The sequence below is a fragment of the Perca fluviatilis genome, chromosome 9 (genome assembly GCF_010015445.1).
Source record: "Perca fluviatilis chromosome 9, GENO_Pfluv_1.0, whole genome shotgun sequence".
Taxonomy (NCBI): Eukaryota; Metazoa; Chordata; class Actinopteri; order Perciformes; family Percidae; genus Perca; species Perca fluviatilis.
The window spans coordinates 40291066-40307324 of NC_053120.1; the positions used below are offsets into that span (position 1 = coordinate 40291066).

The 16259-nt window shown below is 39.6% G+C and overlaps 1 protein-coding gene across 3 annotated transcripts in view; it reads right to left on the reverse strand.

Moving 5' to 3' along the window:
• Positions 1 to 3071: 3071 nt before the first annotated feature.
• LOC120564855 (gamma-aminobutyric acid receptor subunit gamma-3) overlaps positions 3072 to 16259 on the reverse strand; it is a 105286-nt gene continuing 92098 nt past the window's right edge. For 2 of the 3 annotated variants that reach the window (XM_039810079.1, XM_039810080.1), the window contains 2 exons: positions 8516 to 8715; positions 3072 to 5917 (listed from right to left, as the gene is read on the reverse strand). In XM_039810079.1, coding sequence (XP_039666013.1) covers positions 5639 to 5917; positions 8516 to 8715 — 479 coding nt within the window. In that variant the 3' untranslated portion in view covers positions 3072 to 5638. Of the gene's footprint in view, positions 5918 to 8515; positions 8716 to 16259 lie in introns of those variants that run through there. The other variant, XM_039810081.1, reaches the window with a different exon arrangement.

Genomic DNA, 16259 nt, shown 5'->3' on the forward strand with positions numbered 1-16259 from the left:
CTGTACCATTGCGTAATGAGATATCTACTGTATGTCACACTGAAGCCACAAATATGAAAACACAAAACAGAAGTGTACAGTTGAGTATTGTGTATACACTAAGTTAGATAGGAGATAATACATGTCAACAAAAATATGATTTACCACTGTAAATACACTGTAAATACACTGCAGATAGCTGCAGTTTGGCAACAGAATGAAAAGCTGCACTTTGCATACAGCAGCAGAGACACTCGTCAAAATCCTCTTTAACACATACAGTAGCAGTTAGTGAGATTTCTGCCACAAATAATACAATCCGTGGATGAATTGGCAAATAACATAAACCATCTTAGGGTGCTCCTAGGCTAATTATTTCTGTTAGGCTCATAGTTTTCAGTCCAATGACACTTCACAGTACTGCACTGAATACATGGAAACTGAAGTCCTAACCCAAAACACAACAATTTCCTCCAACATGATTTAAACTATCAGAGGATAAACTAACACAGACATGTCTTTGGCTTATTCATCACAATACCGAATGTGGCTTAGAATCAATGCAGTATTTGCACTGAGTTTATTGTACTGTGTCACCAAAACGTCACTAATACTCTGAAGATTCTGCCCATTTACATGACAAAAATTTCTTAACGACAAAAATACACAACTTTTCTTTGCAAGGGATTTACATAGCACATTTTTGGCAGACCGATATGTTTCATGTCTAAATGTCTGTCCCTCAGATGCCCCATCTGCACAAGTTCTGCTGATCCTCAGCACAGATGACACAGAGCCCAGACCTGGTTCAATGGTTGAGTCTGGAGCCACACACATGCCCATACTGGCCTGGGATCAAATCCCAGGCTAAACCCCTTTTGCTTTCCTTGTGTCTGGAAAGATAATACAGAAAAAATGTGAACTGTCCATTTGGAAAAACGTGACGCAAAATCAACAGCAAATTTGACAAGGTATGTACAGTAGGGAGTGGTGGTGACAGCTGATGGAAAATCTGTCAGTTTAAAGGCACATTGAACAGTTTTTATTTAACCCTTTTAGACCATGTTACCATATCCTTAACAACCATGGTGCTATTGTCCTATGTAAATCCCATAGATCTTACAGAAAAAGTTATAATGAACTTTCAAAGACCATCCGGAGCAGTGTTTACAATAACTCTCGACCTTACATTTGAGTCTTACTCAAAAGAACTACTACTACTAAGTTAAACGATGCAAGAACTTTCTTGTCTGTCTCTGCTGTGTTTTAGACACTATTGCCTGATGATACAGTGGGAGTCAACAGTGAGATTTCAACAGTCAGGGCCCTGTTGTGTGTATTCTGCCAATACAAACTTAAAAATGGGTGCATCCCGGTGGCTGTTCAGGTGCAACCTGGGGTCTCTGTATGCTCTTTGAGCTTTAATCGCATTGTATTCTAACATGGTAATGACAGAGTTATTGTAAACTACTGTATAGCACCACTCAGAATAACTTATTGCATCGCCCTTCATCTGTCAGCAGAAAGGAGTCAGAACACTGCAACCTCTGGGCTCCACAGAGGAAGGAATTAACACTGAGCATAAATTTGATATAGTATTGCATTCACATTGTGGGCAATAAAATACCATGTTAACATTTTTAGTTATTATAAAGTAGGTAGGATTACAATTTTTTTACTACATTGCCAAAGAAAAGAACAAAAAAGTAGGGCTACAACCATAGAAATAAAATGGATAGAAAGGCCATTGAACAGTTTCCCGTGGTCCTTTTGATTGGTACACAACAAAATGGTGATTGTTATTCGTTGTCATAGAGACAATGTGCGTCAGTGTGTTGCAGCTCGCTGGGAAGTGAGCCGCCCGATGCAGCTCGGCAGACGTTCTCTGGAGGGACAGTTAGACCCAGCAGCAGTGGGTCAGCGGACCACTAATGTTAGACCCAGCCCGCTGTTTGGCTCATTCTCTTTAACCGATGCAGCAAAGCACAGCGGAACCAGCCAGCAAGCAAGCCAGCTAGCCGGTGTTAGTTGGCTAACGTTAGCTTGCTGACTCTGCCTTAACGTTACCCCCTCGCCACATCGTTAACAGAAAAAGCCGAAAAAAGCTGTCACTTGTGGCGATAGCAATGTGCTTTGTGTGGATGAAGCATTAAATTAATTTGACTCATTTAGCGGCTGCCTCTCTGCCTCGTAACGTTACTTTACTACACTGCTCGTTTGTCTGCATAGACAGTATATAACAATGGACCAACAGATCCTGTTGCTCTGGATTAAGACCAGTGAAGGATATTAGAAGCACTTTTCCGGTGAGCGCTGAGCGTTACTGTGCAGCCTCCAACTGAGAGAGACAACGTAGATGTGACGTGAGCAACCTGTCTGAAAGTGTGAAGTCTTCTGGTAGCTGTGCCGAGAGAAATCTCAATCATTCCCAATCTTACAGAGACGGAGAGCGTAGGTATATGTAAGGAGATAACATAGGCACAGGCTAATTATTGCTAAATAAAATGCTAGTTAACATTAGTAATTAAACGTAAACAGCTCATGTAAGTTGAAACTGCCTGCGAGCTTCTCCTGTACTATACGGTAATTCCTCTACTATGTGACACAATTGTTAGCCTATTTTTCCACAACGTCTATTATGGAGCCATAACGTGAGGTACAAGGTAATTTAGCCTTTTATACATTGTCGTGTTTCTTTAGAAATGAACAATGGACAAATGGAGTCTTTAAACGCTTCAGATGTAAAGTTAATTGCTGTTAAAGTGATACCAAAATGAATGGGAGTTAATGGGATGCTAACGGGAGGTGATCGTTTTGTAGCATCAAAATGGTGTCATAGGAGGTTCGAGTTCTGAAGCAAAGCTTACCCCCTCGTTTGTCCGTTACTGCAAAACCTCAGCTCCACGACTTGCCAGAAGTCGGCTTATCGGAAGTCTATACATTACCATGGCAATGGTACATAAAAATGGCTGCTGCTCTGACCATTCTGCTATGTTGATTTGAATGGAAATGCCCTTTCTATTCATTTTATTTCTATGGCTGCAACCAACGATTATTTTCATAGTTGATTAATCTGTCAATTATTTTCTCAATGAATTGATTAGTTGTTTTGGTCTACAAAATTTTGATCAGTGTTTCCTAAAGCCCAAGATGACTTCTTCAAATTTGTTCAGAACTCAGATATTCAGTTTACTGTCAAAGATGTGAAGAAACTAGAAAATATTCAAATTTAAGAAGCTGGAATCAGAATTTTAATAAATGACTCAAAACGATTATCTAAATAATTGGTGAATAATTTAATATGTGACAACTAATCGATTAATCTTTGCAGCTGTAAAAGACAGTCAGAAGAACTGCTTTCAGTACTTTGTTTGTTGAGGAGACGTGATAAACAGGTGCACTGACATGTGACTGCATCCATTTTCATTCAGCATCAGTTTGTCTGCAGGCACAGTAGGCGGCACTTTACACCAGTGCTGGCGGAGTTTACTATTATTCTCCTGTTGGAAATAATGACGGTTCAGTTTCACATCGACTGCATACTGCCACAGTGTGAACGCAGCATCAACCCTGGCAATCGGTATATACCCCACAATTAAAAAGCCAACTTTATATATTCTATATTTCTTTTACGTCTAAAAAGTTTCACCACTGTACTGTTTGTGCAGTAATGAAAGATATTAGTGTTGTTCATACGTGCCTGAAAACATAAATGACTGGGCACGTGTGAAATATTTGGCACATACAGTATATGTAGCCTATATAATAAAAAGAAAACGAGGGATATAAAAAGTTCCGCTTAAGTATACTGCCCAAGGCAAAGACGTAACCATCGCTGAAGCGAGGTCTTCCTCATGCTGAGGTTATCAGAGGTAAATATATATTTCTGTTCATCTCTGGGCGGGCTACACTAAGGCAATTCAACGGTTGCTAATGCCAAATACAAACACAATCAAATTATAATACAAACAGTCCTTATTAAAACTATAATTCTATCCCAGAACGTATTATAACTTCTTCAGGGTGATATTTAATTGTCTATTGCAAATAAGAGTCAACGGCCAAACAGAGATGAGTGATCCTGATGAGTGGGATTATCATATTTGTGCCTACAGTAATGTACAAATGACACCCATTAAATTTAATTTGGGCATCCCGTTAGGAAAAGAACTGAAGGGTCGTTAGTTTAACGACTAAAAGAAGAAATTATTTGCCTATTCACTTCATCTATAGTGTGTTAATAGCTCTGGCAAGAAGTGGCTGCTGTGAAACACCAAAACATGGTAAGATTATGTGTAACATCCAGAAAAGTAACATTTGAATTATACACATGGCTGTCTTTCTTCCCTGGGCGTTTCATGTCTGAGGGCCCCAATCTGTGACAATGCAGTTGGTATACATGAGAAACTGCTGACAGTTAGAGAGGATTGATAACACTTACATGTCTGTACGATGAATACGAAGCTACAGCCAACAGCCAGATTAGCATCAAGACTGGAAACGGGCTAATGGCTAGCCTGGCTCCATCCATAGGTAAAAACTTACTTGCAGTAAATAAATGTAATGTAAATAACATTTACAATAGGCAAATTATATTACCTTCAGACATGGCCAGGCTAGCTGTCAATCAGGGCTATGCTAACTGCTGACTGTAGCTCCTACTACTACAGACATGAGAGTGGTATACATTTTCTCATCTAGCTCTTGGCAAGAAAGCCAATTCCTAAAATATCCAAAAATATTCCCTTAAAGCAAAGGTATTTTTTCATTGAAAGTGTTGGTGCTCTGTGCTGGATTGCCTTTTGTAGCCACAGCGTTAGCTTGTGGGTACAACAATGAGAGGCTTGTGCCTGTACGCACACTGTCTAAAATAACCATTTAAATCTTTGACTTCACATCCACTAACGTAAACAATTATGCCAATAAAGCACATACTGTATCAGTATTCTTTCTGCTGTAAGGTTTATTCAAACCACTCTTCCCTGGGAACCAGTTTATTGATTATATTGTATAGGGCTACTAGCAGGAGGAATGAGTCATGCCTAATGGTTGAAAGTCAGTATGAAGAGATAAAAACCTAATAATTTTTCATATGGTTGTTACAACAAATGGCTGTTTTATAAATGTAACTCAAAGCTCTGAATAAGAACAGCCGTAATCAGTCAAAGCCAGGCTCTTCTATTAATTTTTATGAATCATTATTCCCTGATTATTGTAGCAGATATTATCTACCCCTCCAGAGGAAGGCACTATGAATGGTTTGAATGTCCTTGGATTTTCATCAACTGGATTTAACTGTTGGCTGGATAATAACGTGCCTGTACATTCCCTACAACACAAGTCATCCTCCTGATTGAGAAGTTTGGGGTAGCAGTGCAAAGCACATTTCCTTCTTTGCCTTTAGATGGTCATTAGCAGACAGTCCATCCTGTCCTCCCTCTGTGTACAGCATAGTGAAGGGAATCAGTAGTGTGTCGTATTATCATACCTGAAGTCATAGAGGCAGAAATCTCTGCTTGCACAGGCCTGCAGATGCACGCTGTCTTTTTGTCTCCAGGTAACCGCTCCAGATAGCACAGGGAAGAGTTTATTTGGCGTCACCTTTTTATTAATCTTGATTTCTGTTAAACTGTGCTGTCCATTTATTGTCACCAGTGTGCTAAAGGTAGAGATAGCCTACCCAGTAAACAATGTTAAACAGCAAGAAGGAGGTGGGAAAAAAGACGCGAGAGTATGCGTCCAGGTCAAGTAAATCTATGTGGACGCGTCCTTTTCTCCACCCACCTCCTTTACACTCCTCGAAGCAGCAGAAGAAGCTCTGGCAGTCTTTTCCATCTAGACACTCGTAGACACAAGTGTCCTCAAAATCCTGCCAGTACATGGAGTTGTTTAAAGTGATGACAGTGTGGGGGGGTCTCACATCCAGGACAGAATAGTTCTGAGAAGAAGAAGAGACATAGAGAGGAACATGGATTTAAATAGATTTTTGAGTTTAATTAATGCTCACTCATCAAATATGTAGTTTTTTTACAGACCAGTTGTTTTAATGGGATTTTTAGAGGGATTTGGATAGGTCTGTTTTCCCAGTAACAATGAACAAAGCTTGTTAATGAGTCATGAAAATTAAATCTTTGCATCCATCCGTTTTGTCTGTAGCCAGGGTTTCACCTACCTAATTTTTTATTAAGCCTCGCCACATAATCCAATTTACCCAAAACCTAAAAAAAATTAAAGGGAAACCAGACATTACAGGGGCACGCCAGTGATTTAGTATTGTACTTGGGGGTTGGGAAAGTTGGGGGGGGGGGAACTTAGGTCAAAATCAATGTATTAGCACTTAAGATATTCTGTAAGATTTACACAGAGAAAAATAATTATTTCAAAGTCAAGATAACATTACCAGGGTTTCTTTCTCAGACTGGAAGAAGCTAGACTGGGTAAACCCAGCCCGATCTGTCTGGCGATATGATTTCGCCCTGCAGCTCAGGCTGGAAACCTGTACTTTTATAAGGGTGTCACAATTTCAATTTTATATCTAAATCGACGAAATTAAGTCAAAATCTAGAATAAAAGAAAAAAGAAAAATGGAATCGTTGATGCTGCCATGTCCCCGTGTCATGTCCGGTCGGCTTGCCAAACGGAAAAAAACAAAAAACAAACCTGTAGCCTGCTGGAGGTAGCCCATTTCCTGATTGATTCTACCACCAGTCCAGTCGAGGTGCTAATGAGCTAGATTACTACACACACAGTAGCAGAAGACCAGCTACACACAACGTAGCATACACCGATCACACTCAGCTTGAGGAGTGGGTCGGTTCATTCTCCCGGTTCAGTGACCCTACCCGGGTTAATTAACCGGGCAACTGCAGATGCAGGAGACCCATCCACAGAACTTGATCCCCCTCCTCTTTCACTGAAGTCGCCAGTGTGGAAGTATTTTGGATTTCCAGTGAGTTATGTTGACAACGTTCACGTGTGAATTGCTTTTTGAAATAGTATTACTTTGATGTTAAGTTGTGTCATATTGAACAGGTGATCTTTGTTAAATGAACAAATGATCTTAGGTTTTTGTGTATTGTATCCAAGCAATTGAAAAAAGTGTTAGTTTTTAAAAATGTGTATTTTGAGTTGTGAGTTTTGTGTCTAGAGTTTAGAAAAATTACATCAAGGTTCTGAAATTAGTGCCAAAGTGATTGTTTTAAATTTGACAATGTTGTGTGGTACATTGCGAACAAAGGTCAGATATTATATTGCATAAAAATGGCATAGCAACCTGTGCTTTAAAAAAAAAAAGTCAAAAATCAACAATCTAATCGAACTGTGACCTTAGAACCAAAAATGTAATCGAATTGAGGATTTGGAGAATCGTGACACCCCTATACGTTTATCTATCCTGCTTCCGTTACAAACTGGCTTATCCACCTGGCGCGCTATTGGCGGGTTTAACACGATGACGATAGAGAAGCGACGGCAAGCAGCTTTTTGTTTACATTCAACATGGCGGCCACCGAAGCGCAGCAACCCGTTGATGCTTCTGTTGGTATGTCACCCGGATCGTTGGTCTGATTGGTTGAAGGACTATCCAATTGCGTACAGAGTCATTTGAACTATGCCCGTTGATCCCGCCTCTTGTGCAGTAGAAAATCCAGAGCAGACTCCCCAGACTAATGTTCAATCTTAAAATATTGAGCTAGGTCTGGTGATAACCAGACTAGGAAGAAGCTACTTTAGAGCCTAGAGTGTTCAGTAAAGACTCGAGCCATTAAATGGCTCGTGAAAAGCTAGGCTAAGTAAAATACAGCCAAGTTAAAAACTGGACACAAATGCAATAAATGGATGCAAAGAAATATTTTTTAAAGTCTGTTATGATTTGACACTATAAATACAATTTAATTAAATACGTATTGCAACTTCAGAAATCTGACAAACATTTGCAAACTTTCTTCCAAATGCACACGCAGGTCAGGCGGCAAAGCTTTCTCTCTCAACCGATAAATCCTGCATTAGGTCAATTTAATGCATATTGGACACCAACTCAAACGCTTATGATTATATATTAAAAGGTTTGACCGAGATAGAAACAGATTTCCATTTTAAAAACAATAAGTGCATTTAGAAGAAAAACGATCACACTAATATCCAAGGAGGAAAGCCTGAATGTCTCTGTCTAACTTCAGATTAGAGCTTTGGTTTACTGCACAGAGCATGAGGTGACAGCCCGCACTGCCTTCCATCAATTGTTGAAGCTTGGAAGCTTGTTCAGACTGATGCAGTGTCCCTTAAAATAGTAACAGTCTTATCAGAAGAGCTTATAAAAGGCAGCATCACCTCATCTCAACCCTGAAAGGTTTTCGCACTTCCTTCTTGTGATAACCAAAGCACTGTCAGAGAAAAGCTACTTTTGTAACAAGTGACAGTAATCCTGTACATAAGGGCATCACTTCAATCTACATTTGATCATCATTCACATCATGAGTTCATTATTAGTATTCAATATATCTACTTATTTAAAAAAGCTGATTTAAGGCCAACTCACCAATCTTTTAGGTTCCATGCAACTGGGTCTTCGAGCGCTGTATGAATAGTAATTTAATGTTGCATACTCCATCAAAGCAGCAAAGACAAACAGGAAGCAGACCGTGACGAAAAGGTCCATGGCAGTGACATAAGACACTCTGGGTAGTGATGTCCTGGCCACACTACTAAGGGTAGTCATAGTCAGCACTGTGGTTATACCTGAAGGACACAAGAGACAACAAACTCACCTTAGGCACTGCTCACAGGTAATGAGGATCCACAAGGTTTGATTGTGGCACTAAACTGTGTTGAAGGACATATTTGCACTATTCCCTCGACATGTTTATTTTACTGAAGAAACACAAGCGAATGCGGGATTACGACAAACTCATACATTGTGGACAAAGGACATATAAAATCGTCTTTCTTTGAGCGCAAAATCCAAATTGACAGTCGAAGCTTTGACAGATGCTTGCAGTGTTTGTCTCAAGATCCTTCGTGATCACTTTAAACTCAGGAATGAGAATAGTTGTATAAAGTCCAGGAGAAGAGTAAGTAGACTACATGAAAACTCTGTTGATTACAGTGGATTTTGATTTGAAGCTCAGGAGCAGAGACCAATTCTAGTGTACTGTCGCTGGAATGTTTTATGTTGAACAACCCCTTAATGCACAGAATATTTTGTTATATTACGCGTTTGTTGAGCTCTAACCTGTTTGAGATGTGCCCAATACAGAATGTATAGAATCCCATCAGTTTTCACTTTAAATGGAAATTGTGTCAAATGTCCAAAACAAGACAGTGAAAACTCCATAGAGACAAAAGGTCCATCATTCAGTGTTGGGTGTAACGCAGAATGTAACGCATTACTGTTGATAACTCAGTAATCACATTACAGTTACTAATCAAATATTATCGCGTTTAGGGTTGGGCATCGAGAACCGATTCCTACTTGGAATCGTTTCAAAAACTCAGATTCCATCGGAATCGTTTCTTTATTGGAATCGTTTGGAGGATTTGGTTTCAAATCTGATCATGGGTTTCAGATTTAACACGTGCAAGTTTTGGTTTCCGTAGCGGCCAGGCGCTTGTTGTGTTGTAGCCATGGAGCACAGTAAGCGGTGCTATAGTGTGGCTTTATTTTACATTGAAAAAGCCCCGTCAAACTGCAACCCCCTTTGAATCAAAATAAAACGTTCCTCTTATTCGTGAAATAAGCATGTGACCCGTTTCAACTCCACCACTCAAAGAATCGGAATCGAGAATCGATAAGAACCGGAATCAGAAGGAAGAATCGGAATTGGAATCAGAATTGTTAAAATCTAAAAAATGCCCAACCCTAATCGCGTTACTTGAGTTAGTGGTTCTTCAACTATCTGCATAACGGGAGGAGAGAAAAACAAATCAAACTTTTTGTTTGCGCAACACTCGTCCGAGGAGACAAAACAAAAATGGCAGAGCCACCGCTTAAGACATCTTTTGCAGGGTGGAGATATGGCCATTACTTCAAATTAGTTGACAAAAACTTGATTGTAAAGTGTAAATTGTGTCTGGGCCACGAACACGACAACCAATCTAAGCTAGTTGAGACACTGATGAAAAGAGTATGTTGCCGACACAGCCAAGCAGCCAAGACTGATTTTCAACAGCAGGTAAACAAAGCAGAGATACATGGCAGTGGCAGCATGGAGGAAAGTTTGCCTGTTTGGACAGTGGAATCACCGTCTTTCCGAAACTAGGCAAGATACAAGTTATGAAGGCCGCCAGTGCTGTAGCGTGTTTTTGACTAATTTTGTGCTGATGTTGTCAGCTTTGTGGTATTAAAGAGCATAAAAGGGCAATCTTGTGTATGTGCATATTATGAGAAGTATTTATGTTAATCTGGGCATATGAGGTTTAACTTTATGTTGTTAGTTAGTTATGGTGCATCTCAGGTGAGTAATCCAAAAGAAATGTAACTAGTAGTGTAACTAATTACTTTCAGCAGTGAGTAATAAAGTAAAAGTAAAGTAACTAGTAATGTGTAATCCATTACTTTCCTACCCCCCCATTACTGATCGTTCAATATACATTTTCTCCTTGGTCTACCAAAGAGAGCTTGAACGTTTTATATTCTAAAAGTATTCTCTATCTTTAAAAACACCTCAAAACAGCGTTAAATGTTTTTTTGGCCACTTGGGGGCAGTGCAAAAAGCTGTACACAACACAACATTTACATATTAACTTATAAAGTTGATAAAGTGAACCTGTTAGTTAACAGTTGCTTACTTACACATCCAGCAGACATGAAGCATCATTGCTCATTTTAAGTCACCTCTCTGGCCAATGGACAAATGTAAGTAAAATAGTCTCTTTTAGCTCTGTTTTTGGTCATCACCAATAGGCTAGTGACAAATGGTCAAAAAGGGCTTTAGTTTTTGAGATACCCCTACCGGAGGTAGAACTAAACCCAACAATGTTTTTCCTCTCCTCTCTCTCCATATAAGAAATGTATTCTTGGCTAAAAATATTTTACTGCTAAGATTGTTAAATTAACATATATTGTTATGCACCCCAAAACCAAAAAAGGACTAAAATATAGCCTGTCCGTATGGGAGTTAAGGCATAGAAACTAATGCAGATCAATCACACAAGCTCTGAGAGCTTTGAAACTTGGCATGTTTTTGGTCAGGAAGTTGCTTCACCAACTAGAAAAGACAGGATGGGAATATCATGATGTATGGAATAAATAGAGACCTATAAACACATACCTAAAATAGGCGAACATGCAAAAAATGAATATCTATGCAGAATGGTTTCATTTACTTTGATTACTTCGCCAGGGATGATCATAGAAACACATGAGATGGCTTGTTGGAAAGGTGGGGTTGTGCTGAATCCAGCAATACCAAATATGTAAATATAGCATGACAAATCAGGGTGTTCTTCACTCAATGTATGAGGTGTCCAAAATGAAAGAAAATGGAACACTGACATAATTTAGCTCAAATCCAAAGCTTATTTAGCCTGACGTGGTCCTACTCAGATTAGTGATGGGTCGTTAGCGAATGAGTCGCCTCTAAGAGCCGGCTCTTGTAGGTGAACGACGGGAGCTGGCTCCCATATCCGAAGACAGACTCCATTTTTAAAAATATAGCCTATAGAAATTAAATCATTATGTAATAATGAAATAATGAGTGAATTTTATTTTATTTAAAATAATTGACAAATTCTAAGAACAAAAAAATAATTATATAGGCACACATTAGTTTCGACTGTCTGATCAGCCTCACATTCTGTTCCTGTCAATCATACACAAGGTGTCAACCAATTATACGGCATGAGGGAGGGGCCGAGCCATCACACACACACACACACACACACACACACACACACACACACACACACACACACACACACACACACACACACACACACACACACACTGTCAAACTCGGAGGAGAGGACAGAGGAGAGGAAAAACAGCTCTGAAAACAAAACAGAGAGAAAAAGAGGGACCAGTTTAATCCTTTCAGGTATTTATTTTTCTTTAATATTGGTTCTATTATGTTGTTCAGATTCAGATTGTATTTGTTTTGAATGTTGTTTCTATACATTAAAAAGTTGTAATTTAAATGCAAATGTTTAATAGTATTCTTTTTTCATAAATCAATGCATTTTTAAAGAAATTGTGAGACATTGTGAGTATGATTTAATTTAATAATTTAATTAGAAATGTTTTTCACACCTATCATAGTCAAAATATAAATTTTTTTAAAGAGCAGTTTGTGAGCCAAAAGAGCCGGCTCTTTTCAGTGAGCTGAGTCAAACGAGCCGGCTCACGAAAAAGAGCCGGAATGCCCATCACTACCTCAGATTGTAAATATAAATGTGGATAACGTTAGTGATGGTGACATGCTCGCTACAGTTGCATTTCTAGAGATGAATCGGCGAAAACACGTTTTATTTCTCTGATTCACAGCTTTGTTTGCTGCTGGGCGCTCCCTCTCTTCAGTCTCTCTCTATCTCTCTCCACCATATAACGCTCTCTCTCCACAATATAGGCCTAACGCTCTCTCTCTTCAGTCTCTCAATTCAATTCAATTCAAATTGCTTTATTGGCATGAATGTCAGAAATAACAATATTGCCAAAGCATCAAGGATAGTAATGAAGTACATACTTACAATTAATTGAGTAAACTAAAATATATAAATTTAAAAAATAAAAATAAAACAATCAGGAAAGCAACAACAGTAAAATCGCTATTGTCAATGTAAGAAAGAAAACAAAAGCAAAAAAATAAAAAAACATGAAATAAACCCATGAAGTAGAGGAGTAAATGAGAAGGCAGAGTAAACTGAGGGGAGGTGAACTCCAGATATTAGGTGGTGTTGTGCTGGTTGTCTCTCAGGCTGTGACATGCACTTACATATCTTGCTGCTTCTACAGCGCTCACACTATTTTCTCCAAGTAGATGTTGCATTTTTGTCTGGGTGGTAAGTGTATCAAAATCTGGGAGTTTACATTTAATTTTGGTAAAGAACTGAGTTCTGATGTCAGTATATGTGCTACATTGAAGCAGGAAGTGTTGCTCTGTCTCCACCTGTCTCTGTGGACAGAGCTGACACAGCCGGTCTTCTCGAGGCAGCCAGGTCTGTCTGTGGCGGCCGGTTTCCACAGCCAGACTGTGTCCCCTCAGCCTGTACCTGCTCAGTCTTTCTGAGTCTGTGGTCCTGGTCCCAGACTGTGTCCCCTCAGCCTGTACCTGCTCAGAGTCTTTCTGAGTCTGTGGTCCTGGTCCCAGACTGTGTCCACTCAGCCTGGACCTGCTCAGAGTCTTTCTGAGTCTGTGGTCACGTATGGTGCTCAAGTAGTCAGCTACTGTGTACTCTCGGTTTAGGGCTAGGTAACAATCCATTTTGCTTTGACGTTTAGTAGTGTCTTTCCAATAGGTCATGTATTTCTGTTTTTGTCTGCAGATGATTTGGTTTGTCCAGATGGTTTCGGGGGTGTCCTGAGGTTCTGGGGGCTGTGAGGTGAGGGAGCTGAGGGACAGGGCTAGCTGACTGAGGGGACTTTTCTCTATGTTTCTCTCTTGGTATTGTAGTGCTTTGTAGTGGAAACAATGGGGCTTGCTTGTTTTCAGGTAGTTGTAGAATTTGATGGATCTTTTTTCAATTGTAATTTGGAGGGGATATTGGCCTAGTTCTGCTCGGCAGGCGTTATTTGGGATGTGTCTTGGTAGGTGTAGAAGGTTTCTACAAAATTCTACATGGAATTTCTCAATTGGGTGATTGTCCCAGTCAGTAAATTTTAAATGTCTACTGAGCGGGCCCCATATTTTGCTGCAATATAGAGCAATGGGTTCTATTACTGATTTAAATATTTTTAACCAAATTTTAATTGGAATGTCTGTATTGATTTTTCTTTTAATTGCATAAAATGCTCTTCTTGATTTGTCTCTCAGCTCATTCACACCAATTTGAAAACTACCGGATGAACTAATATTGAGACCTAAATATGTGTAGTTTTTCACATGTTCTAAATGAACTGTGTTTAAGTAGAATTGATGTTTATTGTAATTCCCAGATCTTTTCTGGAAAATCAGTATTTTGGTTTTGTTTAGGTTGACAGTCAGACTCTCTCTATCTCTCTCCACCATATAGGCCTAACGCTCTCTCTCTTCAGTCTCTCTCTATCTCGCTCCACCATATAACGCTACTAAGGCTCCGCTCCGTCTAAAACTCTGCCATTTCGTAAGCTGTTTGTAACGCAGAAATAAAATGGATTAATGATCATTTTATTCATATAGTTTATATCTGACTTTACCAGCTGACTTCTCTATTGGCAGTTGAAACAGGTGAAGCCTCTAAAACCAGCCTCTGCCACTTGAACAGCTGAGTCGCAGCCACACCATCAGCTGGTTTGAGACAGGTCGGTTGAGGATTTTAAAATGAATGCGCTGTATCTTCTATAACAGATGCGATGGTGGAATCTACACATAGACATAATGAATCTAGCCACCTGTTGTAAACAAATCCAACCCAAGCGTTCTTTGGTGACGTGATTGATTCTGTTACTGTTGATCATCTGTCCGACAATCTGATTGGTCCGAAGAGATCTCAACGGAGCGACTCCAGACCGAACTTCCCGACCTTGAATGTTGTGGGCGGGGCTAAGTTCGGCTGGTATCCAGCAAAGTCTTCTCTGGAACTCAGTTCCAGAGAAGAGGTTTGACCAGGTGGCTGTGATGCCACATTACGGTTTGGTACAAGGCACTTACAAGTGCTTAGAGCCTTGTTAGAGCCTTGTACCAAACAGTAGTGTGGCGTCTCAGCCACCTGGTCAAACCTCTTCTCTGGAAACCAGATGAGTGACAGTGGTGTGTTGCAGCTGTAACATCATGGGGGGCTGACCTCCCCAAAGTTGCCACTGGTGGAGATGCCCTAACCCCCAGAATGGCTACCAAAAGCAGTTCATGTTCCAAATGGTTGCTGCTAGAAAAAAACAGCCTGAGAAGAGCTTGAGATTCAGTGAGGTGAGGAGTGGGCTCATTCCCCCTCAGTGTTTGTTTTGTTAGATTGCCATTTGTTTGATCTAAGACAGTCATTTAATTTGTATTGTGTTAAGTTATAGTTTTATTAAAAGGCTCATTTAGGTCAAACTGCAATCCTGACTCCTGGTCTCCTGTTTGTGCTGTGGTAAGGTGTTATCTTTTGATTTTAATCTTTGTTTCCATATGGACTGTATAGTACAAGGTGCCATATGAAATGTTTCATTATTAAATGTATGTTATTTTTTAATTTCTCAACATTCTTCTCACCACTGATAATAAGCTTTGGACTTGAGACTAAATTATGTCAGTGTTCCATTTTCTTTCATTTTGGACACCTCATACATTGAGTGAAAGAACACCCTGATTTGTCATGCTGTATTTACATCTTTGGTATTGCTGGATTCAGCACAACCCCACCTTTCCAACAAGCCATCTTATGTGTTTCTATGATCATCCCTGGCAAAGTAATCACAAAGTAAATGAAACCATTCTGCATAGATATTCATTTTTTGCATGTTTGCCTATTTTAGGTATGTGTTTATAGGTCTCTATTTATTCCATACATCAAGATATTCCCATCCTGTGTTTTCTAGTAGGTGAAGCAACTTCCTGACCAAAAACATGCCAAGTTTCAAAGCTCTCAGAGCTTGTGTGATTGATCTGCATTAGTTTCTATGCCTTAACTCCCATACGGACAGGCTATATTTTAGTCCTTTTTTGGTTTTGGGGTGCATAACAATATATGTTAATTTAACAATCTTAGCAGTAAAATATTTTTAGCCAAGAATCCATTTCATATATGGGAGACCTTAGAGATGAGGAAAAACATTGTTGGGTTTAGTTCTACATCCGGTAGGGGTATCTCAAAAATTTGGGGGCATTGTCACTAGCCTACAACTCTTGAAAGAAAGATCTGGCTCTGTAGCTGGTAAATGCTCCAATATGTTCACCTGCTAGTTGCTGACTTTGTATGCCTACTGTTTGGTGCTGAGCATATAGTGTACAGTGCATTTTTTATTGTTTTTGCTGCACACAGCTGTCTGCTGCATTTGAGAGGCTGATGAAAGCAGTGAGTGGCAGGCTGTAAAACTAAAAACTGAATCCCTGGCATCATGATAACACAAGTCAATTCCAGGTAGACAAATGGCAGTTGATTTGAACTGTGGTTATATGCAAAATCGACAAAGTTCTTCATTTCTGTTGTCATTTTCAGCTTTAACTGTAACA